General features: G+C 38.5%; 1 protein-coding gene and 1 long non-coding RNA gene across 4 annotated transcripts in view; both read left to right on the forward strand.

Moving 5' to 3' along the window:
• Positions 1-25,743, forward strand: part of tet1 (tet methylcytosine dioxygenase 1) — a 38,983-nt gene extending 13,240 nt beyond the window's left edge. For all 3 annotated transcript variants that reach the window (XM_082153716.1, XM_082153715.1, XM_082153717.1), the window contains 9 exons: positions 11,230-13,345; positions 13,436-13,526; positions 14,534-14,627; positions 14,715-14,923; positions 15,806-15,956; positions 18,078-18,167; positions 18,680-18,817; positions 18,943-19,255; positions 21,955-25,743. In XM_082153716.1, coding sequence (XP_082009842.1) covers positions 11,230-13,345; positions 13,436-13,526; positions 14,534-14,627; positions 14,715-14,923; positions 15,806-15,956; positions 18,078-18,167; positions 18,680-18,817; positions 18,943-19,255; positions 21,955-22,871 — 4,119 coding nt within the window. In that variant the 3' untranslated portion in view covers positions 22,872-25,743. The remainder of the gene's footprint in view (positions 1-11,229; positions 13,346-13,435; positions 13,527-14,533; positions 14,628-14,714; positions 14,924-15,805; positions 15,957-18,077; positions 18,168-18,679; positions 18,818-18,942; positions 19,256-21,954) is intronic.
• On the forward strand, positions 1,764-2,693 carry LOC309486416. The gene is made up of 2 exons (XR_014201536.1): positions 1,764-1,862; positions 1,912-2,693. It is a non-coding gene; the product is annotated as an uncharacterized lncRNA (long non-coding RNA).
• Positions 25,744-25,970: the final 227 nt, after the last annotated feature.

Consider the following 25,970-nt stretch of genomic DNA (forward strand, 5'->3'; position numbering starts at 1 on the left):
TGACTTGACTTGACTTGACTTTTATTAGTTTTATTGTGTTATCGCTATGGAGAGAACACCTAAACAACACACTGTATGTTTTACCTCTGTATGACTGGCACTTAATCTGTCAATAAACTACATCAGAAGTAAATCACCAAAACTCACACTCATGCCTCAGGACATTATTCTCAATGCCGTTTCTGACCATTTTGGTGACCTATAGGTGAGATCCCTACTTCCCCTTACTTGGGTTGGCTATTTCCCCCTTTCACTCTCCATTCCAGATGCAGCTGCATGTCAAAGCAAGTTGTTATTGACAAGCCCCTCTGGTATGTTTGGATTTGGCGTGTTGGTCTGTTTGGTTTGTGTTTACATTTGTTTGGCATTTTGCCTGTGATAGTATAGTATAGAGGAGACAGGAAGCAATGGGAAGAGAGACGGCAATGACAAAGGACCACGAGTTGGGACTCAAACTTGGGATGCCTAAAGCAAACTTGGGTTTCACTAGTCCAAAGAAAACATTGTTACAGGTAGTGAATTTGGGATCTTTTGATACGGCTACCAGTCCAGCCCTGCTAAAATAACCAACATAACTATACTGAATCCATTTGGCTCTCATTTTTCTGTTTCAGTGATTGATTTAGCTCTCTTTAGGTGACCTTTTTGAAATCCAGAACAAAATTTTCCTCAGTATACCAAGTTTGAAAACAGAAAATGGCCCACGTCTATAGTTTTTATAATTCTTGCTAATTGTTTCTGTATTATTAAATTCAGCAAGTTAATTGGTCTCCTCCCACTATTCATTAAATCTTCAAATAAATAAAATCTGTTGTGAAGTCTTCAATGTTTAAGGTGTAATTGCATTATAGCAAATTCATTTTAATAATGTGTCATTTAATTAATAATATTATGGCCTTTTTAATGGCTGTGTACTTGGTATACAATTCAACTGCAATCACAGATGTGTGTTTTGAAATGTGGCTCATGCAGTCATATTTTAGAGCTGTTATTATAAAAACTATTGAGAAAAAGGTAGGATGATGTTAATGTTATGTTCATGTATTTAAATCTCCAGTGAAAAGTTTGAAAGATTTTCCTGGAGCCTGGGGGCAGGGTCTGTAATGATGCACCCGTGTAGGACCATTGGCAGGAGCTAGCATGAGTACAGCTATAGTAGGAGGCTGAAGTGTGAGAAAAGTGAGCAAACGAATCGTGAAATATCAGTATGAGTGAATGCCTCTGCATCAGCCCTCTCTCTGATCAGTGTGATACGATCTCTGCTCTTCTTTAACACCTTGTAATGCTGCCATCAGACACTCAAACAGCGAAAATCAAAGCCCAGAACATCATATGACACTATCAGCCACCTTTGTGTTCATGCTGATGCATCATGACACAGTGAATGGCCTTTTTCATTTATTATTTTATTTGGGCCACAGACATCTGATTGCACAGATTTTCTTTCTAAAAGTGCATTTTATTAACAAATGAAGAATGTTCAATAAATGAAGATGTGTGTGTTTGTATATTTATCAGATAGGTTTAATTTGGTGCTTGAATAAACCAGCAAGTGGCTGCTCAAATTATTATAAATCTGTTTTGATTTGAAATATAGTACAACTTATGGAAGCCTGTTTCCATCTCAGAGTAAAAATAAAAAAGGTAATTGTGATATAAAGTTAAAATAAGATATAGAATCACTATTGTAATAAAATAGTTCTTATTTTATCGTAGATATAATACCTTTTTTCAAAGTCTTAATTTTGTTTTTAAGGTATAGTGTAGGTTTTCATGCTTGAATTCTAAAAAAACATAATTTTTCACATATTTTATATTGTTGCAGCACCTCTCTTCCCAGTCTGTCAGTAACGCTCGGTTTAGTTGATGGGCCTTTCTAAATACCCACATTTGCGGTCTTGGCCACTTGAGAGCGCGTGCACACAACAAGAAGTAAGTGCACAAGACTGTCCCATGTCTAAAAAATGCCAAAGTATGGTGCACTGAATGCACACTAAACCCACACTATCTTGAATATCGGAGCGGTATTCGAGGCTAAGCGTATCCCATCAGGCATTAGATTTGGAAAATCGCATGCCCCGAAATCGCAAGATAGCGAGGAAAACATTCCACTGTAAGTTAGATATCTAAATTAATTAGATATTACATTTGGTAGTAATTTGGTAGAAAAACAAATTGTTAAAGTGTCATTTTATTGGTGCAAAGATGAGTAGGCTATGTGTATTTTTTATCACTTAATTTAAAGCACCACAATTTTAAATTGTGTCTTCTGTTACATAGGGACTACTGACCAGACATTTATACGTTTATTTTAAAATGCAAAGTATTGAAACTCAAAATAAAGCTCTGTAAACTCTTTTTTCAAATAAAGTGTGTCCCATTGCGTAATCAAACGTTCTACACACACTTGCAAGTCTTCACGCCTACTTGAACACTTGGGCCACATACAGGAAATACGTCATGCAAGTAGACAAGTGGTTAAGTGCAAAGACTGGAAGTGTAGGTATTTGGAAAGGCCCACTTGATGCCCCTCCTTCTGAAAAGTGCAGTGTGCTCTGATTGGTCAGTTGGACCAGTGTGTTGTGATTGGTCCACCACTTCGAGCATTTTTCTGAAATGTTTCAACACACTACTAATGCAACTCAACCAGGCCTTGTCTTCTTTTTTGAATTACTTAAATGAGAAAGAAAAGATGTCACGATTGCAAAATACGAAGTCACATTAAAGGATATGTGACTTTATATTGTTTATATTGCACTTTGTTTCTGATAATAGGGAAAAATGATTTATCTCACAGTATGACTTTATTAAAATATATAAAGTCATGTTGTGAGATATATACTGTAAAAAGTATTTTAAATTTTAATGGTAAAAACCTGTTAATTGGTTAACCTTTCCCTTACTGTAATAATGGAAAACTGTAATAGATCTAATGGGACAAATCCCAGAATTCTCTGTGGCAGCTCACATTTGATGTTTTTTTTCATTGTAATAACTATGTTTCTTATTAGTTTTTCTTATCAGTTATGTATGCTACATTAGGGTTTTATGTTTCATCTTATGTTGTTAATTGAATGTTTATTCCATTATTTTAGAGTCATGTGTTACCATGATGGTGTTTTGTGTTTGTGTTAGGCTTATGTGCACCTTCTATATATAAACAGATTTTAGTAAACTTGTTCAAGTCCAAACTATAAAGCAATCAGCATGTCTCATCTCAAAATATCTCATCACATCCAAGCAAACCTAAGATTAATGTCTGTCAATACTGAAAATGGGAAGACTTAAACCGTTTTACACTACCATCTTAGTTGCCATGGAGGAGTATTGTAGTACTGGAAAATTTCTCCACAGTCCTCACAACTTTACAGTTGAATAGTGATTTAAATTTCAATGTCAGCCCTCTGAGCGAGCGAATGGGTTGAATCATGCAGTTTCTTTTGAGGAGTCCCAGGTGTTCTTAGACTATTCACTCAGGCTAATCCTTCCCTAAGAGCTGGACAGGTTTTAGTTTGTGATATGAATCATCATAGCTTAAAATAAAGTCATGACACAAGCACAATGATGGTGATCAGGCATCTATCCTCGTGTTATATTTGTATTTTCAGGAGCCAAGTCCATCTGTTAAATTGTCCTTGCTGGACTTTGTCGGCTCTCCCTCTGTTTTTTCCCTTGTTATCTGAGTGCAGAGCAAACCACCAGTTAGTCTTCCTGTGTTCAGACACACTTCCCTCCTGACTGAGGAAATCTCGGGGAACAAATCTATCCGCTCTGAGTGAGATAGGGCAAACTGCTACTGAGATGTTTTACATATTTTCTGTTGTCTCGTATGCAGAAATGCATGACACTTTGCATTACATTCAAAACTGATTGTATAGGATGTATGCAGGCAGAATTAGCAGCAAGTTCACTACTTTGATGGCCAGAATTGAGCTTTTTCTTGATCATTATGTGAATTTATTAAGAGAACACACTTTCCAAGACTTTCTCACACTGCATAATAAACAGTGCATATTAGCCTGCTCCAGGGATCATGTAATGAAGGATTGTATGCGCTCAATAAATACATTGTTTTATTGCTTCTTGGTGCCTTTTAGAGGGGATTAGGATTCTCCCCTCGAGCACAGCCTGACTTTTCCTGTCGTCTAGGGTTAATTTAATGTGTATGACTTTAGGGATATATCCAAGCATGGAGTCATGCTTTCCTGAAAGAGAGAATATTTCCACCATTATAATCACCATATATTGGTGGTTCTTTGATTAGGGGAAACTTTCTGCCATTACCAAATCGGTAGTTGAATCATTACCAGTCAGTATTTGAAAATGTTTTAATTCAGAAACAAATCACTTTATTTTAGAAATATTTTTTTCTTTAAATTTAAATTTTTCATTAAATTGACTGCAATTGAACTAGGCCTAACTGATTCTGTCAGCAGGTTCGAGGCTTATCCAGCTTTTTCTCCAAAAGATGAAAAACATTGCAGTGGCGTAGGGGTTGTTTGCCAGCACTTTATGGATGGGTTGCTTGTGACTAATGAGGGCTGGGCAGCTTTTAAAAGCTCACCATATGGACAAGTTTCTGCAATTGGCAATCAGGTACACGTGAGGGAAGACCAAGAAGGGGGGCAGTTCCGGGAAGTGTTGTTAAGCCAAAAATGTTGTAAAGCCTCATGTCATTCCAAACCTGTATGACTTTCTTTCATCTGTGGAACATAATAGGAGAAATTTAGCAGAATGTCCAGGTTGCTCTTTTCCATCCAATGAAAGTGGATAGAGACTGCTGTTATCACTGTACAGGTTTGGAATGACAGGAAAGCAAGTAAATAAAATTTACATTTTTGGGTGAACTATCCCTTTAAGATTTAAAGGGATAGTACTTAATTTTTTTGTAAGGAAAATGATTCGTCAACGGGTAGGACATGATGAAACATGCTAGGATTAATATTTGTATTAGTCTAAAGAAGACTACTGATTTTACTTGTAAAATGCACTGTCACTTGTACTATTATCAAGCTTTCAGCAGTCATCAGAATATTAACCAGATTCAGCCTTTATGTCCATTGTCAATGAGAATACCACAACTCCATTGTCCGTTGATGCAAGCGTGAAGAAAACTGTCTCAAGGCCGCTGACTCACTGCACGACTCAAACCGATTTCCATCAGCCACCGCACTTGTTATTAGACAAAGCGCTGCAACAATACTCAGCTATCACAGGGCACAGCAGGAAGACTTATTATGGATGGCTGCTTTAGACACATGCTCACAGAGAGACGGTCAGCCTATTATCCAGGTTACGCTTTGGAGTAAAGTTTCATCTAGAGTGAGGATTAGTTGAAATGTCTTAGTTTAGGCACACATGGACTAGATTCACTCTCATTTATTTTTTTATTTTTTTTAACAAATGAAATAAAATAGAAACAGTTTTTGCTAATATAAAAACCATGGAAAAAGTATAGTGATCAATGTAGATTTGTTGCTATTAATTGTAAAAAAGGAATGGGTCTCATTCATAGAAACTAAGTAATCCAGACGGACCAGTTTAACATTCAACTGCCATTAATTCAAGTCTTTCCACCCTCAGTTACTACAAACAGTCATTGATATTGACTCAACAAGACAGACACCTGATACTGTCTTTTTCAGTAAAACAATGCACTATGCATTGCGTCTACAATGCTTAATTCAGGCGCACACACATACACACATATATAGAAGTAATTATGAAACCTAATGTATGTACACACATGCATAAATAGTTAATATATCTAAGATATATGAAATAATACAGTTGCATTTGTATGCAGCTCCCTGGTGTTTGTATTCAATAGCTGCGCTCGTGCTAAAAGTAGCTCTTTCGTTCCCTTGTCCTCATCTGACCTCCTCAGCCATATGTTTGTGTGTGCCTGCAGACTGGGCTGAACAGTACATGGTGTGACAGCTGCAGTGCAGCGGTGGAGGGTCTGCGGCTGCGCTGTCACATCCACTCTAAAAGCGTCTCCATGGAGAGAGAGAGCGCGAATGCTTGCCCTAAAGCGGCTGACATCCTCACAGAAGAAGAAGAGCGTGACGAGCGTAGCCGTGACGTCATTTACAAAAACAGCTGTGTGGCACCACGCTTAGTCATATGCACTTTAGCTTTGTTCTTTGTGTTATTTTTAACAAGTTATCCATGTTGCATTGCATCATGGAGGGGCTAAGCTGTTTTATACGTTTTTTTTTTTATATTATTTTATTTTAGATTTATTTTAATTGCTAGAATAGAGTTAAATGCCCCATAAATGTAACAGGTTATGTATGATTTTTATTGATTTTTATTTTATTTTATTTAAGACATAAATATGATGTTTGCAGCTCTGAGTTTGTCATTGGAATAATGACAGCAAGTTAATAGACTTAATATAAATAAATGAATATAAAAAAATATACAGTACATATACAGAACTATTTTTTAGATTATTATTTATCATTATATTTACTATTATTATTTAAATTATTATTTAATGTTAATAATTATGTATTATAAGTATATATTTATATATATATATATATATATATATATATATATATATATATATATATATATATATATATATATATATATATATAATGAAATCAAAATCCCTTCTAATGTACTTCTAAAAATAGTGAGTTTGCTTGCTAAGACCCTTTTTCCTATACTTATAAATAATATAATATATTAATTATAATTATTGTATTTATGATGTCTTTCTACATATAAGATTGTTAGAAAGAAAACATACAATTAAAATAAATATAAAAATTGAATTCTAACTGTTTTAATTAGATTATGTATTATTTATATTCATTATTATTAATCCATTTCAAAATGATATAATATTTAGAAATAAATTATATTTAGTTATTTCACATAATGCGCCAGTAATATAATAAGATCAAAATGCCTCCTGTAATGTTCTTTGGGAACTTTTGTGTGCTTCTAAAAATAGTGCGTTTGCTTTCAAAGACCCCTTTTCCTCCCTCCTCCACTGGCTTTGAACTCCAGTCCGGTGTCGTGAGTGTCCGAACCACAGCTTAACGCTCTCCCTCGTGCTTACTTGTAGAGTAAGAAACCACATAGGGGATCCTTTGTTTAGGAGGGTCTAGGCATGGCTGATACATTTACAAGCCGCTAGAGTCCCTACGCGATTGGCTGACGGGCTGCTGTCTGCGTCTGCGAGAGGCATGCGTCAGGTTTCTGTCCTCTGCACTGATCATGCAAACCTGTGCTGCTCACGCTGCATCTGCCACTACGGCCACTCATTCTTCTGAAGCTGAGGGAGGCAAGATGGCTACCTTTTAGGATTATGCTGCCCAAAATTGAGGGTCTGCCTCTGAGGAATGAGAAGGTACAACCCCAGACTGGCTTTTAATGGCTATTGTCTCAAACAGATGCTCCGAGGAGAGTGTGTGCGCTGGGTGCTTTGTGCGCTCGTATGTGTGTGTGTGTTTATGCTCTTGTTGTTATTGCTGCATCAGTTATGTGGCTCAGCTAATGCTTTGGTTCTTATTTCAGGTAGGGTGCACGGATATTTCCAAACGTGGGAAAAAAACAAGGTTTCTTAGGTAATAGACCTCTATGTTTTGTTTTCCTTTCTTTAATTTTTAGGCACTGGACTTTTGATACAGAATCTGAAATCAGTGTCTTAAGAGTTTATCTTGGCTTAAGGCGCAGCCGTGAGTGTGCGTTCACCTGCGCCGTGAGTTTTTTTTCCTCCGTAGTGAAGTTCTGAAACAGGAAAGCAGCAGCGTATGAATGAAGAAACCTCATAACTTCAGAGAAACTACACACGCGCTCCAGGAAGGAAGCGTACGTTTTTAGAAATCGCGTAACCGCGAGAGCTCGGCGCTGTGAAAGAGTGCACTCAAAGCAGTTTGAGCAAAACTACTGGCCTTTGATGTGTTCAGAGGGGGTTCGTAACTGAGCAACTTGGCGTTAAGATGCACGTTCTGGCTTTCGGGATGATGGTGAACTTCTCCGGGTACCTGCTTAATGATAAAGGCGTGATAAAAGATGTTATTTTGCAGCGTGTTATATTTCTACCCTCCGTGCTATTCTCTCGTTTTGTGTTTTTGAATGAGCGTGTGGTATGGAAGTGAGATGCGCGGGGTGTCAGGTCTCTCCTCCTCTCGCTCTGTTTGGGTTGGAAACTCCCCTTCTGCTCTAACTTTCCCTGGTAACGCTTCCTAAGGGAGGCTTCTTAGGATTTTGGCAGTACGTGTGCTTTTGCTAGGGGTGTGTGTGTGTGTGTGTGTGTGTCTGGGGGAGCGGTTACTATAATGAAAAGGGGACAAGGTCAAGTGTGACTTTTTTGAGTTTTCAAGGCTTCAGACACAACAAATCAAGAACAAAGCCGCTAGAGGCACGGCCGTGAGAGACTAACGTTTGACGTGCTGAGAATGAGCAAACCGTCCCTCTAAATGTCTAATGATGTTTTTAATAAAAAGCACATTTTGCACTGTTTCAGGACGTTGTAATGTACAGTTGTTTTAGAGATTGATTTGCTTTCTTGATATACTTTCTTGCTTTTTTTTATAAGCAAAAGTTTTGTACACCGTTACCATGATGCTGTAATTTGAGCAGTTGTTTGTTGTAGGTCTGCTTATAATCAAGCCTAGATACAATCTGTGGGGGGTTTTTTCCCACATTTTCTGCTGAATTTTCTGGGGATTTAAATGGATTTAAAGATGAAATGTGTTGAGAGTACTGCACCCTTATCACTAGCTGATATCAAATTTACCCATCTTTTACTTAAATTGATTAATAAAACTTATTTTGATAAACGATTTAATACACATTTACAGTACACCGTAAAAAAGTTTTGTCAGGTAACCTTAAAAATGTACCTTATAATCATTATAAAGCAAATAGTTCCATTCTAAAGTCTAAAGTGCTTTTCATTGTAAATTGCTGATAAATTTACTCGGACTGCATGTTCTTTATTGGTGTCTTTTACTTTATTGCTATTGCAATAAGCCACCTAAAGCAGTGAGTTACAGTGATTTTACCATGTTTACCCTCTTTACACATCACTGTGACGCACAGCCTCAAGTGGCTTACTGCTTTAATCAAAGCAATATTACATTTCGCCAAGGTTATTACAGATCCAGATAGCTCCCTATGGCACATTTTCACTTTTTATATTACATTGTCCAGTCAACGAGGAAAAAAGATATCACAGTATTTAATTTGACCTGTAATTAGTTAGCCTACTGATTTTTATGTTAAATAAGATGGAATAATTGGCTCAACTGTTTTGAAACTGTTACAGTATCTATCTATCTATCATCTATCTTTATTATCCATCTACAAAAGTCTGCAAGCTTTTCCTGGAAGAGACTGAAAACTCAAGAGCTCGGGTCTATCAGTGCTGTCTTTCCTGTCGTTTACTTTGCAAGTTTACCCAGAATTTGCACAAACAAACGACATCTAATTTGCAGCCTTCATGTGTGCAGAGTTTCGTTTTCATTGTGCTTTTAAAGTGTTGCTCATGTTCTACTAATTAAACCTCAGATGATCAGCAGGCGTGAGCAGGTTGCTGATAAAAACAAACATTTGGGCTTCTGCATTGCAGGAAGCAAAAGATCTAAACATTCACATAGGCCTCCTATTAAGTCCCCATCTAAACTACTTTGTTATTGAAAGTAGTTTACTCAGCATCTGATGCTGACCGCTTTTGTTTCAGTACTAGATGGGAACATCAGAGGAGCCGATTACCATTCTCTTCCTATTCCCCCTAGTAATAACAGTTGCAGCGGCTGCCAAGTTATTGCCTCACTGTTGTTTCGACCCCTCTATTGCATCAGCCCTCTCCTGGCATAAGTGTTAATGATATATGAAGGAGTTTTCCTGAATACTACATTGTTGTTGCTGCTGAAATTATTTACACACTGCACTGAGCGAAAAATTTAACTTGCCTAAATACAAAAAAAAACCATGAAAACCACAGTTCCACACAAAGTGACTGACTGACTCCTGCAAGTATTTAATCATCTAATGCACACTGCTTTACGTGGGTAGTAAAATTGTTTTATGAGAGGTACTTACGTTACAGTAAGGCAGGCGTGCTGTGAAGACTCTCACGTGCTGTTTTTTCTCTCTTCATTGCCGTTTTTTACTTTCTGGTCGGTATGGAAAAACAATAATGAGGCTATAATGAGTGCTTCCAATAATGCTCACATTGTGGTATATTTAAATTAGTGCTGTCAATAGCTAGACGAAGATCATGGGTTAGATTCCCATGGAATGCATGAACTGGTAAAATGTATATCTTGAATTCAACATAAGTTGCTTAACTTGCTTTGATAAAAACATGTGTCAAATGTGTAAATGTACATGCATTCCATAGGTTTGGTTTTACATTGGATGTCGTGATGAAGCAAAACACCCTTATGAACACAAACCGCTGTCAACCAACACATTCACATAAGGCATTCTGGCAGAGATTACATTTTTTTTGTAAATTTGGGGTTTCTTTGGCTTTCATGCTACTTTTCTGTGTGTACGAATATGACGTATCAGGTCTAAAATATAAATCATTATTATAGTTTTATCAGCATATTTGGGTAAAGTAAAGCCATGGTTTGGAAAATGTTTTTTTTGCACGCTTTCATTAATACATTTATTTATTTAAAAATTAGATACTGTAACTTAAAAAACAATAATAAAATCATAATAAAATTTATTTATTTTTATTTGTTGTTTATTTGAATAGGGACAGATACAAAATGAACATAGATTATTACAAAACAATCCAATGCATGTATCACAGTGTTTATAGCCATGGCTAATTCGCAAAAAAAATAATGACGTTAATCATGCCCCCTGATCCGTATATACATTCCTCAGCAAATGTTGTTATTATGGTGAATTAATTGATCCGCATGGTGTGAATATTGGAGAAATGTATTTTAGCAAGGATGGGACAGTGTTGATCAGTAATAGAATGTTTATTTGCTAATGTAATACTAAGAATGTATTAAGTAGTGACTTTTGTGAACTTTCAGAGTTTCAGTGGACATTTCGCATTTATTTGATTGTAATATAATGAATAACTTTTATTTTTTTTAATGTATTGCTTATTCACAGTTCTGAGCGATGATCCACTGTGGCACCAGCTGTCATAAGTTGCAATGACCAATTGCTGTATGTATTGCTTCACACCACAGCCAAAACATGCTGAAGCATCTCTATATTTTTCCACTGCAGGTTGAGTCAGAGGCAAACTCAGTAAATGGCACAAGCTCAGAGCAGATGGAAGAGACCTGTCCGGCACCAGAGGAAGAGGCGCATTACATATCCTTAACACACAATGTTCCACCTGATGTTCCCACACCTCTCGGGCATGGCTTGTCACCGGAACCTCCTGGAAAGGATCCCAGGACCACTGATGTACTTCTCCCTCACACCATCTCTCTAACCTCTCATAACGGTGCTGAACACATGAAACCAAACACTGAGAGACATGTGGATCCCACCGAGCCACATGCCATATTCCATAGATCTACGTATAACAAAAGTCACGAACCAGAGGCAGTTCAAGAACAGACTGTTCCTCTGAAGAAGATCAAACTGGAGGAGCAATGGGTTGAGATTGATGACCAGCACTCAAAGCACTTAGAATCTAGCGAGTGCTACGAGGATGCTTTATCTACACTAGCAGCTGTGGTCTGCTTCTCCAGTACAGATAGGGAAAGTTTAGAGAAGAGGCTTTTCGGACCTCAGGCCTCAGACATGTGTTTAAAAACTGAGCCAAAAGAAGAACCATATCAGTGTCAGTTAGATCAAGGACTAAGTCCTGAAGAACCTCCTCAGAATGATAATATTGCACTATCTTTACCCAGTGTCCAGTCTCTGGTCCACCATAGGAATATTAGCGTTGATCAGGCTATAGCTATTGAGGCCTTGACCCAACTGGCAGCTACCCCACAAACAGTGCCCTTTGAAACAGAAAACCTGAGTCAGGACGCTCAGCGAGAAACATCTACATACTCCGCTTCAAGCAACCACGTACCTCTTCGAGAGGCTAAACCAGTTTCAGATGTTTTCTCTAACAAGGTCTCGGTAATCAGTTCATCATTGAACCAGACTTCTGTCATCCGCAGCCCTCTGAACTTGCCGGACAACTTCACCCAAAGTCAAAGTCAGCGCTGTGCCACTACCCCCAGAAAACTTTCCTTGAAGGATCTTCTGGTGGCCAGCTCAGAATGTGAAAAGCTATCATATACCGCGGAAAACCGAAGAAACGGCCAAGCACTTTTTAAAGCTGATAGGTTAGAAGGCACTTTTAAGAAGTATAAGCATGGAGAAGCGAATCCCATCTCGAGAAAGAGGGATGAGGAGGAAGTTGCGGCTCAATTGGTGCAGCTTGCGTTCATGATTGAATCGAGGCAGATGCAAGTCTCGGAAAACAGTCCCCCGAAAGGTATGCCTACTCAGACAATAAAATACAATCATAATTATTTGGGGCAGCACTTGAAAAAGCAAAAGAATCCTAAAATGACACCAGCAAAACCCAGGATGTCGAAGAAGAAAGCTGCAGAGATTGAGGGCAATCATTGTAGGATTCCACTGGCCAAGAGGACGCCCAACAGGAAAACCCCACTCAAGGCTGCAATTCAGAAAGCCATTTCGCAACAAAAGATGAGGTTACAGCACAAGAGGAGTCCATTTCTTCCACAAGCTCAGATTGACCTGAAAAAATACATTGCAGAGGCTCATCATGAGAACAGGCAACTCTTATACTACAACAATTCTCTGAAAAAAGAGCATTTGGACCTTGTAGGTTCTGGTAAGCAGAATGGCTTTAACTTTAAATACGAGCATGGAGCTCAAGGTCATTCTTTACTGCCACCAAACGGACTCTTTCACAGTCATACAAATGACCACCTTGGTGCTAGCAAGTGGCCGAGGCATGAATGTGAACAACAAATGATTTCTCAGGTATCGAAAAACTACGATGTGCTAAATCATGGTGCTAAACAACAACCTCAGCAAACCATGGCCAGTGAACCCTGTCAAGACTTGCCGCAAAGCCCAGGGATCATGTACCGTAAAGCAAACGGCTTAAATGATCATCAGCACTTGCACACGAATCAAAATGGATTTTACAAAGTGGAGAAGTCTGGAGGTGTTACAGTGTTGTCCACACCCAGTGTACATTTGGAGAATGGTGACGAGGCGTACGCTGAAGAACAGACTCCCACCAAGCACACGCTCAACAACTTTTTGGAGTCTCCAATGAGGTTTTTGGACACACCAACCAAGAACCTCCTCAACACCCCCTCTAAACAATCCACAGAGCTGCCCTCCTGTGACTGTGTGGGTAAGTCTGTGACTGTGTATATCATAACTTGAAATACAAGTTTGCTGGAAGTTCTTTCAATTCATCTACGACCACAATTTTCCTCTACAGAACAAATAATTGAGAAAGAGGAGGGTCCGTACTACACTCACCTTGGATCTGGCCCGAATGTAGCAGCAGTGAGAGAAATTATGGAGAACAGGTAACGTGGATCTCAACTGCTATGTTTACATGTTTTCACTGGCTCCAACACAAACAATATAAAACTTTTCATTCATTTAAATGCATTATTTTATATTTACATTTTATTTTAAATGTATAATTTTAACATGTTTACCTTTTATCTTGGGTGTGTCAAATTTCCCATCTTTCTTATTATAATTTTTTCTACATAGTCTATTTTGACAAACTGTATTTGAAAATGTTGGGAAACTTTGTAATATGTGGAGAAACATTTATTGCTTAATATTAATTTTTTTTTATTTAAAAAAAAGTAATAATATTAATTATTATTGTTTAAGTATTAGTGTAGTTTTTACAGATAAGTTACGTTTTATAAAACAGTTTTCTTTTACAAAGAAAATTTGTTATAACCACACTTTTCTTGTTGATCTATTAGTAAAGTTAATTACTAATTATTAGATTGCATGGAAATGTAGCAATGTGTTTGCAACATTAAAAACTATAACTCTAGCACAGGACAACCAAATCATACTGTTGTGTAATGTGTTTGACATTGACAGATAAGTATACATGTAGCTATAGACTGCAACCACAGATGCGTTTTAGTGGAAACACACTTTCATGCTCTCTAGAAGTTGAAACAGGAAGCCCATAACTGGGTTCAAGGGGCCCATAGAGTGATTCTCTCTCCCCTCAGAGGTTGAGAGGTTACTACTGAACTGCCATAATTATTGCAGTCTGATGTTTTGGCAATACTATTTCCCATCACCCGTGCATCCAAAAGTATGACACTATATTGATATTTCTCAAACTTTCTTGTTAGAGTTTGTTTCAGACCCCTAACCCTAAATATTATAAATAATATAACCCATCTTACTATCTGCATACTGAATTCTGATTGCTCTTCTTTTTTGCATTTCATCAAATTTGGGGGTCATTTGCAATAAAAAGTTTGAAAACCTTAAAGTTTGAAAAGTGTTATAGTGCTTAACATACACAGAACTCAATGCATTGTTCTCATCACAGATATGGCGAGAAAGGCAATGCAGTCCGCATGGAGGTTGTGGTGTATACTGGTAAAGAGGGGAGGAGCTCACAGGGTTGCCCAATCGCTAAGTGGGTGAGTGACCTATATGAAATACGAAGAAGAGCTTGTTGAAATGTCTGTTCCTTCATATACTGTCTGCACATGTGTTAAATTCTGCAGATCATACGCAGAGGAAGTGAGGAAGAGAAGTTGTTGTGTCTTGTGCGGCAGCGTGCTGGTCACTGCTGTCAGAATGCAGTGGTAGTCATTCTCATCCTGGCCTGGGAGGGGATCCCACGCAGTGTGGCTGACAGCCTGTACCAGGAGCTCACACAGACTCTCTGCAAATATGGCTCGCCCACTAGCCGCCGCTGTGACCGCAATGAGGAGTGAGTCACAAGTAACATACGGACAGAGTGTGTGGGAATGATTCACGTACACACTCCCTCACAAAAATACAAAAGAACATTTGGAGGTTGCTCTTGATGAAGTACTTTTCTTGAAGCCTTTACACCAACTCCTTCACATCATCATTTTGTAACTGCACATTCCCTGCTAAAAACAGCTGGCTAGTATAGTTGTATGTCATAAAAGCTCAATTATTTAGCTTTTTTACATTTTCAGCATTCTTTATTGTGTTTTTCATGCTGTTTGAGAATGCAAGTTACAAAGCACAAAGTCCACTCGATAAGAATTTATTCTCTATATCACTATAAGCACTGTTTCTGAACTCCCTGAAACGCCTCGATTGTAGTCTTGAGTTTTCTACTGAGAACGTACACGTCACAGTATTCCACATTAATAATTATTCATAAATAATTCCCACCCAAGGCAAACGCAAAAGAACGGTTGAGGCCTGGTTGAGTTAGTAGTGATTATGGTAAGGGGCGTGACATTTCCAAAACACTCTCAAAGTGGTTGACCAATCACAACACGCTGGTCCAGTCGACCAATCAGAGCACTTTGCACTTTTTGGAAGGAGGGGCTTCATAGACACAGAAACTAAACAGACTGTTACTGACAGACTGGGAAGAGAGGTGTTTCAACAATGTAAAATGTGAAAAATAATGTGTTTTTGAACATTCAAGCATGAAAACCTACTCTAGTAGACCCCAAAAACAAAATCAAGACTTTGCAATAATTTTAATATAATTGTAATATCTTGAAATAATGTTTCATTTTCTGTTGAATAATAGCATCACCAGCAAGTTCTATAATATAGTATATTATTGCACTATAACTTACCTCATCTTCTTCATCTCTCCTGTTAGTCGTACCTGTGCGTGTCAGGGTCTGGACCCAGAGACCTCCGGTGCCTCTTTCTCGTTTGGTTGCTCCTGGAGTATGTACTTCAATGGCTGCAAGTTTGCACGCAGCAAAACACCCCGGAAGTTCAGACTGCAGGGGGACTATCCTGAGGAGGTGAGCATTAGATAGGCTCATTGGAGATATATTCTCAGTTCATTGATTTTAAACACCAGCACACTGGATATGTGGGAAGAAAGGCTTTGTTCTGGATCATTATGCTTTTCAAAATCCTGTCAACAAGTCATAGTAACTTTAAATGAGATGTGCAACTCTCATGAGAATATCCTGTGGGAGCATACCTGATTTACCTTGTTTATCTGAAGCAGGTGCAGTCTAGTGGCACTTAGTTAAAAAGTTAATAGTAAATCACTCAGACTCGCACTAAATCGATAGAACAGTTGCATGACTCTTTTGTGGCTTTTCATACAAAAATTCCCAATAAAGTTTAACCAGATGCAAAACATGCATTGAAATAGTGCTGTGCCATTTAATATTAAACAGGTGCCTGATTTGCAGTGAAGTGACACTGTACCTTTGCAACCAGGGTTTTAGAAACATCCTGCAAGATTGAAAAATCAAACAAACAATAAAAGTGGTCACAATGCACAGAGCATTTGCTGCATGAAATTTTATGTAATGTAAAATCCATTAAATGAAACAGCCTCTAAAACACTCTTAGATTTGTTTCCCTAAGTAATTAATACTTGCATTTACCAAGGATGCATTAAATTAATCAAAGTACAAGACCTTTATAATGTTAAAAAAAAAAGTTTCAATTTCAAATAAATGCTTTTGAACTTTCTATTAAAAAAAGAAAAATGACACCAGGAAACCCAGCACAGCCATTTTCAACACTGATAAACGTTTGAGCAGCAAATCAGCGTATCTGAAGGTGTAACCAGGTTATGTGGGGAGACAAACAATCGCCGAAAAAGAGTAACATTTTTAATGATACACAGGGCGTACGAGTGGGTAGCAGGAATGGCTGAGGGCTGAGGCTAAAAATTGTGGTAGGAAGAGGGAGGCTGGGTGGGACTGACGACGAAGAATCATTGGATAGAAGGGCTGAAAGTGGTGCTTTCCTCCTTGCCCTTTCGATTCCCAAAAGCTCCCTCAGCGATGGATGACGCAGCCAGCACGCGCACCAGGTCAGACTCGCGCATCTCAGGCTCCGCGCTGATGTTGGGCACACACGTCCTCAATCCTCAGTCTGCGGTGGGCTCAAACTGCTTTATTCCGACTGTAGGGTCCTGGTTGGGCACTGGGTCTGGAGTGGGGCTGGTGACATCCTCATCAGTGAAGGTTGATCCACAGGAAACCAGCGCCCACTCCACATAATCGGCAAAGCTCCCTCGAGGAGATTCCCCGGACAACTGCGCTTGAGTGGCGTTGTTAAGTCCCACACGTAGAAACGTGCAGAGGCAGTCATCCGGGAAGGTTGTTCCAGATCCAGGAATTCTTCCATATGTTCCTCGAGGGAGCGATCTCCCTGATCAAGGCAGAGCAGCTTGACAGCAGGGAATTCCATGAGAAAAAAAACAAACAAAACCATAACAAAACACAGACTGAAGACGATCAAATAAACAAGCTATAATCTGCTTACTTTCACTTTGGGTCAGGTCTTCTGTAACAGAGTTGTGTGGTGAGACAAACGATCAACGAAGAAAATGAAGAGTAACAATCTTAAATAATACACCGTGCAAAGGCCAAAAGTGATAGCAATACAACTCACATGCAGACGTACATCTGATACCAACATAAATGAGACCCAACAATGAACACGAACTGAACTAAAGTAGAGAGAGGATAATGACACAAACACCTGTACACAATGACACACACCTGAACTGAGTAAAGAATCAAATTAACATCCATGACGACAAACTAACTGAGGCAGGAAGGTGAAAAATACAAACAGAGTCCATGTGATGAAAACTAAGAATAAACATGACCAAATAACCCTGACAGAAGGATCATGTGACACTGAAGACTAGTATGATGCTGAAAATTCAGCATTGGCATCACAGGAATAAATTACATTTTAAGATATATTAAAATAGTAAACAGTGATTTTAAATTGTAATAATATTTCACAATATTTCTGTTTTAACTTTATTTTCGGATCAAATAAATGCAGCCTTGGTGAACATAAGATACATTTTGAACAGTAGTGTATTATTCAGCTTTATAGTAATTTAAATCAGCCTTTAAAACATTGTTTGATTTTGTGGTTAGGAGGAGAAGTTGGAGAAAAACTTGCACAATCTGGCATCAGATTTGGCACCTGTCTACAAAAGACTTGCTCCTCAGGCCTTTCACAACCAGGTATGAACTCTGTCACAACAAAGTTAAAGCTGCTCTTAAGCATGGCTCAACAGCAGAACATGTTAATTATGTATGTTGATTATGTGACTTGATAATGTTGTGATTTCGAGACACCTTATTTTGCAAGTAAGCTATTTTACGTGAATGCGTGAGACTTCTGATTCATTAGCCGCTATCAGTAAATAACCAGAAGAATAACAAAGTGCTGTAAATTTATTTGTGCCACAAATCAGTGTGTTTACGATTATGCTAATAAATTAAAATAATATGAAAACGATCACAAGTTTGCAATATAAAGCGTTGTAATGGACGGTTACGCAGTACAGCTAAAAGTTTTTTTGTACAGCAAAAATAACTGGAAGTGAATGAAACCAGAAACCTCACACATTCAAGTTACAAATGGCCGCACCTGCTCTTATGTTAAAAATAAGATGGATAGCATCCTAGAAAAAGCAAACTGAGCTCTGTGTACATTTGTAAGAAAAGAATGGGAATGATCTGTAATCCATCAGGTGGAGCAGGATCAGCAGGGGAACAACTGTCGGCTGGGCAGGAGGGAAGGTCGACCATTCTCTGGTGTGACTGCTTGTGTGGACTTCTGTGCTCATGCCCACAGAGACACACAAAACATGACCAATGGAAGCACTGTGGTGAGGCTCACCTCTACCGTCACATTGTCAATTTAATACTTTCTTTTTCCATTTTCTTTAAAGACACCATTCAGATTGAAATGTTTGGTAAAAACTCATATGCATTTGCTTCCTGTGAACTGCAGGTATGCACTTTAACCAAGGAGGATAACCGTGCAGTTAGGAACATTCCAGAGGACGAGCAGCTGCATGTCCTGCCGCTCTACAAGATCTCTGACACGGATGAGTTTGGCCATGTTGAGGGCCAGTGGGCCAAGATAAAGACTGGGGCACTGCAGGTCCTCTCTGCTTTCCCAAGAGAAGTGCGGTTGTTGGCTGAGCCCGTCAAGTCAGCACGCAAGAGGAGGCTGGAGGCTAAAAGAGCCCATGCTGAGAAACTGAGCGGCCTGCATAGTAAGCAGGTCAACCCTGTGAAAGTTAAGAACAAGCCTCTTAAAGGTATCTACAGTTCAGTCTTCTTTCTTTGGAGCCATGCCATGTTCTTAATGAATACAGGGGGTTTTAGGCCACATTTACACATAGCCGGGTATTTAGAGAAACGAATATTTCTCCCCCTCCGTTTTCAATAATAACATCGTCCACACAACATAATTTTCAAAAAAGTTGTCATTTACATCAACCCCGCATAAATACGCCGTCGAGCGCCATCATAACTATGCCAAGCCTATGGGCGGCAGTGTAGGGAGAAGGATAAAGCCATGCAAGCCAATCAGAATCACATAATGTGACGTTTGAGAACCTAAAACCCCGTTTCTCCAAGTTGACACGGCAACACATAACCAGCGTTATCAGAAATCTCGACTTTGGCTGGAGTTTTTAGAAATAATCATTTTCTGTGATAAAAATTGGGTTTCCGTGTAAATGAGAGGCCAAACCGCAGGGAAATATCTGCATCTTCCCTTCATGTAAATGGGGCTTTAATCCGTTCTTGGAGCCTCTCCAGCACTGCATGTTTTGGATCCTTAAATGAACCCAGCTGAATTAAATCATCAGCTGATTTGTTGAGTACTCCATGACATGAGCTGGGTGTGTCCAATAAAGGAAACATCCAAAATGTGCAGTGCTGGGGAGGCTCCAGGATCTGTTTCTAAGGGTGCTTCTCAAATGGAAAGTTGCGTCCAAGTAAAGCTGCATATTTAGGCTGCCACGTCATCAAGCACCACCGAAGGCCATCTCAATTTGAAGGATCCTTGGAAGACAGCTTTCATTTTGCATCCTTCATTCAGCTCATTATTTTCATGGTTTGACCGTGGGGCGTGGGAACATGTGTGACGTAGCCATGAGGCCTTAATAGAGCATCTCATTCTAGCGTTCAATGCTGAGGAGGGTTCGCCCTGGTCCTGGAGTACTCCCAGCTGTAGTGTAATGCCTGTGTAATTTAGGCAAGGCTTTGCCTTTCCCTGGCCCTGGCCATGGACTTGAGACTAGTGTGGAATTTTCTCACTCAAACCACTTCCTGCTGCTTCTGATTGCTTTTAGAGGAAAAAAGCTGCCCATAACTGATGGTCTAGGATCAGGGTTTTTTTGTGGTAATTCTAGCATATTGGTGAAATGGGTTTGGCAAATGATCAAGTGCGTATCTATGTTTGCACTCTGGAGAACGTCAAAGGTTTCTAAAACTCCAGCCTTTTGAGTAGTGAGTGGATGAGTGAGTTCTGCACGATAGCAAATCCTCTCATAATCACAAACAAAGTGTAGACATTATGTAAATAAGAAATTAATTTTGCAGACAGCTTCATTTATTATCATAACAGAACTTTGTGAGGTCTTGATGAAGATGACAGCTTTTTAGTGATTATAAAGGGAACGCTTTTTGCTCGTTTTCTGCCATGCCTAATCCTATGCTAATCCTATGCATCCTAATGCTAGCTTTTATGTTAAAATTAACAGTGGTTTGTATATGCTTTAATAACAAATAATTTATAAGGAGCATTTATGCTGGGCTGTGTAGGTTGTACAACAGCACATAAATTGAAACTATTATAGGGAAATGTATGTTTTTAAAGGGGAAGCACAACTTCTTAGCTTTACCCTGGAATTGGTTCACCCTCCGCCTATGCCTTCTAGCACTGCATATTTTAGATGTCTCCCTAATCAAACACATTAGTAATGGCTCTAAGAAGTTAAATGGGTGTGTCAAACAAGAGAGACATCAAAAATGTGCAGTGATGGGGTGCTCCAGGGCCAGGGTGGGGAACCACTGCACTCAAGCTAGGTGTCCCAAAGTGTGAGTCAGTCTGTTCCTTGAAAAGTCAGTTAGTTGTGTAGTATTGTTTTAGGAATGATCAGTACCATATCTGTTATTGGACAATATTAGCATTTTTTTATGTATCAGTTGGTGCATACTGATTGTGCTTTCTCATTTTCTCCTGTTTTTTACATGTATATTTTTTTTAGTTTTAGTTTGTTATCATTTAACACCAGGGTTATTATAGTTCATTAAAACCATAAAATACATTTGTTACTTGAAATAAAATGAACATTAAATGAAAATATAAATATACATTTCTCATTTTCATTTAGTTTACATTCATGTACTAAAATAACTAAAACTTTAATGAAAATGAAAATGGAAAATATAACAATAAAAAACGAATTCAAAATATTAATAAACAACTATTATAGTATCTCGGCGATACTAAAATAACACTAACACTCACTTAAAGTTAATCTTTAAAAACAGTTAAGAATTCTTTAGTAAAATGAATTTGTATTTAATTATTAAATTAATTATTTAACAACACTAGTAAATGTAATCTTTATTAAATTTCAAAACGAATATAACTAAAAATGAAATGGGTTTCTTTTTATTCCTAAAAGCAGCTAAAACTAGCCAGATGACCACTGAGATTCTGAAGTGTGCATACAATGGAAACTTTCATGTGATTTATATGGATATACATAGAGATTAATTTAACTGCAGAATCCATATTGTTAATTAAATACTTGCTTCTTTTTTTTTTGGTAAAATAGTATACATTTCTCCTGAGAGTTGATCATAAAGAAGAGGCTGGTAATCTACTAATTTATTCGCTAAAACTTTTGGTGGTTTTAGGATTCTAAAGTAGAGGAGCTCTTATTATTACTTCTTGTTTCTGTATTAAATTCTTATTATTGTTATTTTTTTCTGTCCACAGCATTCAAACACACCTCTGTTGAACATTCACCAGAAAAGGATACTCGTAATTTATGTTCCACCGTGCGATTGTCTGGGGTTCCAGACATAGGAAGCCAATTCCCAGACTTCCACTCTACAGTCCCGTACACCCACGGCATGTCCACACACCCAAAGTTCCCTCAGCATGATCCCTCTGGAAGAACGGGCCACAGCAATGGTGGTCCTCCTCCCCTTAGACACGGACACGAGGCCATCAGGCAGATGACCGAACCGTGCAGAAACCCGTATCCGAACGACCCTGTAAGAATGAATCCGAAATGCTCACCCCAGATCAAATCTGAGCCTGAGGAAATGCGGTGCTTCCAGGGCGGGGCAGCTCCCACCCCGCTCTCCCCGCCGATGGCTGAGGGTCTCCACAGCCGCTTGACCTGTCCGCCCGTTTCGGCACAACCCCTGACCCCAGAGGTGGTTAAAGCAGAGGAGGTGTGGTCGGACAGCGAACACAATTTCCTCGACAGGAATATCGGCGGGGTCGCGGTGGCTCCTTCCCACGGCTCCATCCTGATCGAATGCGCTCGACGGGAGCTGCACGCCACCACTCCCATCCTGCGTCCCGACCGCACTCATCCCACCCGCATCTCCCTGGTCTTCTACCAGCACAAGAACCTGAACGCCCCGGGCCACGGCCTGCAGCAGTGGGAGGCTAAAATGGCCGAGAAGGCCAGGGAGAAAGAGGAGGCCGAGCGCCTGGGACTCAACGATAGGTCAAATGCGATGGATTCGGATACGGAGAGCGAAAACGAGACTTGCGCGAAAGAGATACACAAGCTTCAGGTCCCTACCCGTCAATCGCTAACAGTTTCTCGTGACGTCGTCGTCATGTCATCACCCTACTCCCTCACGCACGTCACTGGGCCTTACAACCGCTGGACGTGACATTCTCCGCTTGTCTAGCTAATGCCTTACCTCAGCTAGTTCTCATCTTTTCACGCCCGTTTTTACGTATGCCCTTTTTTTAATTTGTGCTCTTCATCTCAGCTTTTACGACTACCGTTTGTGGGTTTTTAACTGTGAGTTTTGGTGTGTATGTCTGTGTTGTTTTTTTTATTGTAAAGAGATGGTGCTCAGAACAGATGTTATAAAACTGGTTTTATACATATAGATGAAATTAGTGCATAGTAAATGTGATTATTTATTCTGATCATTTTCAAAAACTATTTTGTAATTTAATTTCTGGTCCAAGCCTGTTTACTGCAATAGGAGTTTGTCATCCTTTAAATGACGTGTGTAGTAAACACTCCGAATTGACATTGTGAAATGTGAATTCTATTTTCATGTCTCAGCCTTGGGTGCTCTTTTGGCCGACACTTGCTAGTTGCTATTTTATGGTGCCATTGTAACAGTAAGGTTAAATGACCAATGTGAAACCCACATGGGTTATTACAGGAACTTTCGTTAGTTTTTTAGGGGTATTCGTGTTGGTTTTGAAGGTACATTGTTTCGGCATTGTGAGACATAGTATGTGGCATCCTTTAAAAAAGCACTTTGTATCTTCAGACCAACTTGACAATTGAAGTTTCCAATATGCACATTTGGTTTATCCATCACTCTAGTATCTACAGTCAGCATGTGCTTGGTGTCGACTCAGTCATGATTATAAAACTTTGCATATTTAAGCAATAATCATGGAAGGTTTTATGCTGCATTTTGGCAACGTGTCCAAACTGGTTAATTTCTGGCACTTGTGTGAAAGATTATATTATTTGGTCCCAATTTTTTGTCTTTTCTTTTCTTTTTTGTAACTCCCAAAGAGGTTGAAACATGACTTGAAAACAGCTTAATCATTTTATACAATTCAAGCGTGTTAAATTATATTCCAACAAATTTACTGTACGTTTTCACCGGTGCTTTTAAAGTGATCCCATCACACCTCCTAATATGTCATTTTATATATTTTTATTGCTACATGGTGCATTTTTATTTTTAAAATCAATCACGTTTTTGGTGCGGAGGGTGGGATGGATCAGTGTCTGTGCATTTTTGTACACATAAAACTTTGTTCGGTTTTATTTAGGTGCTTTGAATGAGAAGATCAACTTTAAAAGGAGGAATTACTTCGTAATTGCATATGTACCCAGAGGCCTAGTCAAGATACTGGCTTAATCAAAAGGTTTACATTACTCTTACACGAGTTTTAAAGTGAATATACGGCTAAAAAAAAATTCATTTTAATTTCTTGTTCAAGGTGCTAAAGAGTGTATGTCAGTGTTCAAAACCATTGTGCACCCAAAATGCTGTTCTCACTTCAGCACTTGAAACAACATCTTTTCATATAGGTTGTGAGAAATTTTACACATTATCTCTGAAAACCTGTTTTAACTAGTACTCTAGCTGCAACAAAGATAGAAAAGCTCAACAATAACCCAATGTTTTGGGGAACTTGAAGTCACAGAGTGGCATTTGTACGTTCACGCTACTGTCTCTTCAATTAAATATATTTTTGCTGAACAATTAAACTGTTGTTTTTGTGTAAAACCATCATGTGGAAGAAAAAAAGCCTGGGTTTGTAGCTCAGGGAAAGGCTTTTAGTGCTCATTCAGTGGTGCTTATTCATAGTACCAGAGTCCCTTGGCATTGACAAATCACATGTAGGTGCTGCACTAGTTGGATCTTTCATTTTGGGGATGCTGAATGTTTTACTCTGCTTGAACATCATTAGATCATGCTATGTTATTGAGTGTTTTTCTTCTTGACTTTATGTGGCACAAATAATACTATGACCTCACAGTCCCCTGATGGTAATTGACTGACTTTGAAATGTCAGTACTATGAACATCAAATAGCCTAAGGGAATTACCAATGCAATTCGATTCGAAGCTCACTGATTTTATGCATATTTCTAAGCTTTTGTTTTCCAAGCTTTTGATTTACATCAATGATGGGTTGGTTTTCATGTTGCTGTTCAAAACCTTCATTTTTCACGTTGGATTTATCTGACATTTTGTAGGTTTGACTCATAGGATCTTTCTTGAGTTCAGATGATTGAACATGGCCCTCATAGCAACAGTCTATAGTAAAACTTTAGTCAATTCATTTTGTTACATTCCTTTTCAAGTTAATATATTCACATTAGACGTCTTTTGCATGTTTTTGTTCTCCTTCTTTGTTGTATTTTTTCCCTTTTCTCAGGTCTTTGTGTGTATCTTTGGACATAAGCTTCTAGGATTCTCTCGCATTGTCTTCCAATTAAATTCTCCAAAATGTTTGTTTATATTTTGTGAAATGGAAAAGTGGTTCCCCTTAAAACCTGTTCATGTATATTATCAGTTGGACAATTCTCTTCTGTGTATGCCTGCTGAAGTGTGTAATTTCTGCACCACTAGTGTCACCAAACAGAAATGCATAAATAATCACTGTTTTCAAACAGGTTTCCCAACAATCTCCCAGATAGTTTGATTGATCCAAAGTTGTTATGTTTGACTGGTTGAGGTGCTCAAACAACAGAATAATGTGTTCATAAAGCACAAAGATTCGGATGTTTCATTCATGTTTCATTTATTTGTTGCACATTAAACTTATTTTAGCATCGAAAAAATTACACACTTCAACAACAAGTATGAATGTAAGCCTTCATATGGACTGTTGTACAATGTGGACATTTTAAACCTCTTATACCTTCAAAACAAACAAGAACAAATTATGACTTGAAGACTTGTTTATGTGACTTGAAATGGTTTGTCAAGGAAAGAAAACACCAGCTTTTGAGATTTTTCTTTTAGAAAATAAAATGCACAGTAGTTGTACAGTACATGTGAAGCGTGAGGCTTTTCCATTTGCACATTTTTAAATGATTTTTAAATCCTTATAATTAATGCAAAGTCTATAAATAATACTAAAAAGTGTTTTTAAAAAAAGCAGTTTTGCACAACCCAAACACATTGAAATCTATCCTACAAGACATAGTAACAAAGTATAAATTTTTTTATATAAGTTATGACAACATTTTGTTTTACATTGCTTTAACTCATCAAAATA

The sequence above is a fragment of the Leuciscus leuciscus genome (genome assembly GCF_965113295.1).
Source record: "Leuciscus leuciscus genome assembly, chromosome: 22".
In the NCBI taxonomy this organism is placed as follows: Eukaryota; Metazoa; Chordata; class Actinopteri; order Cypriniformes; family Leuciscidae; genus Leuciscus; species Leuciscus leuciscus.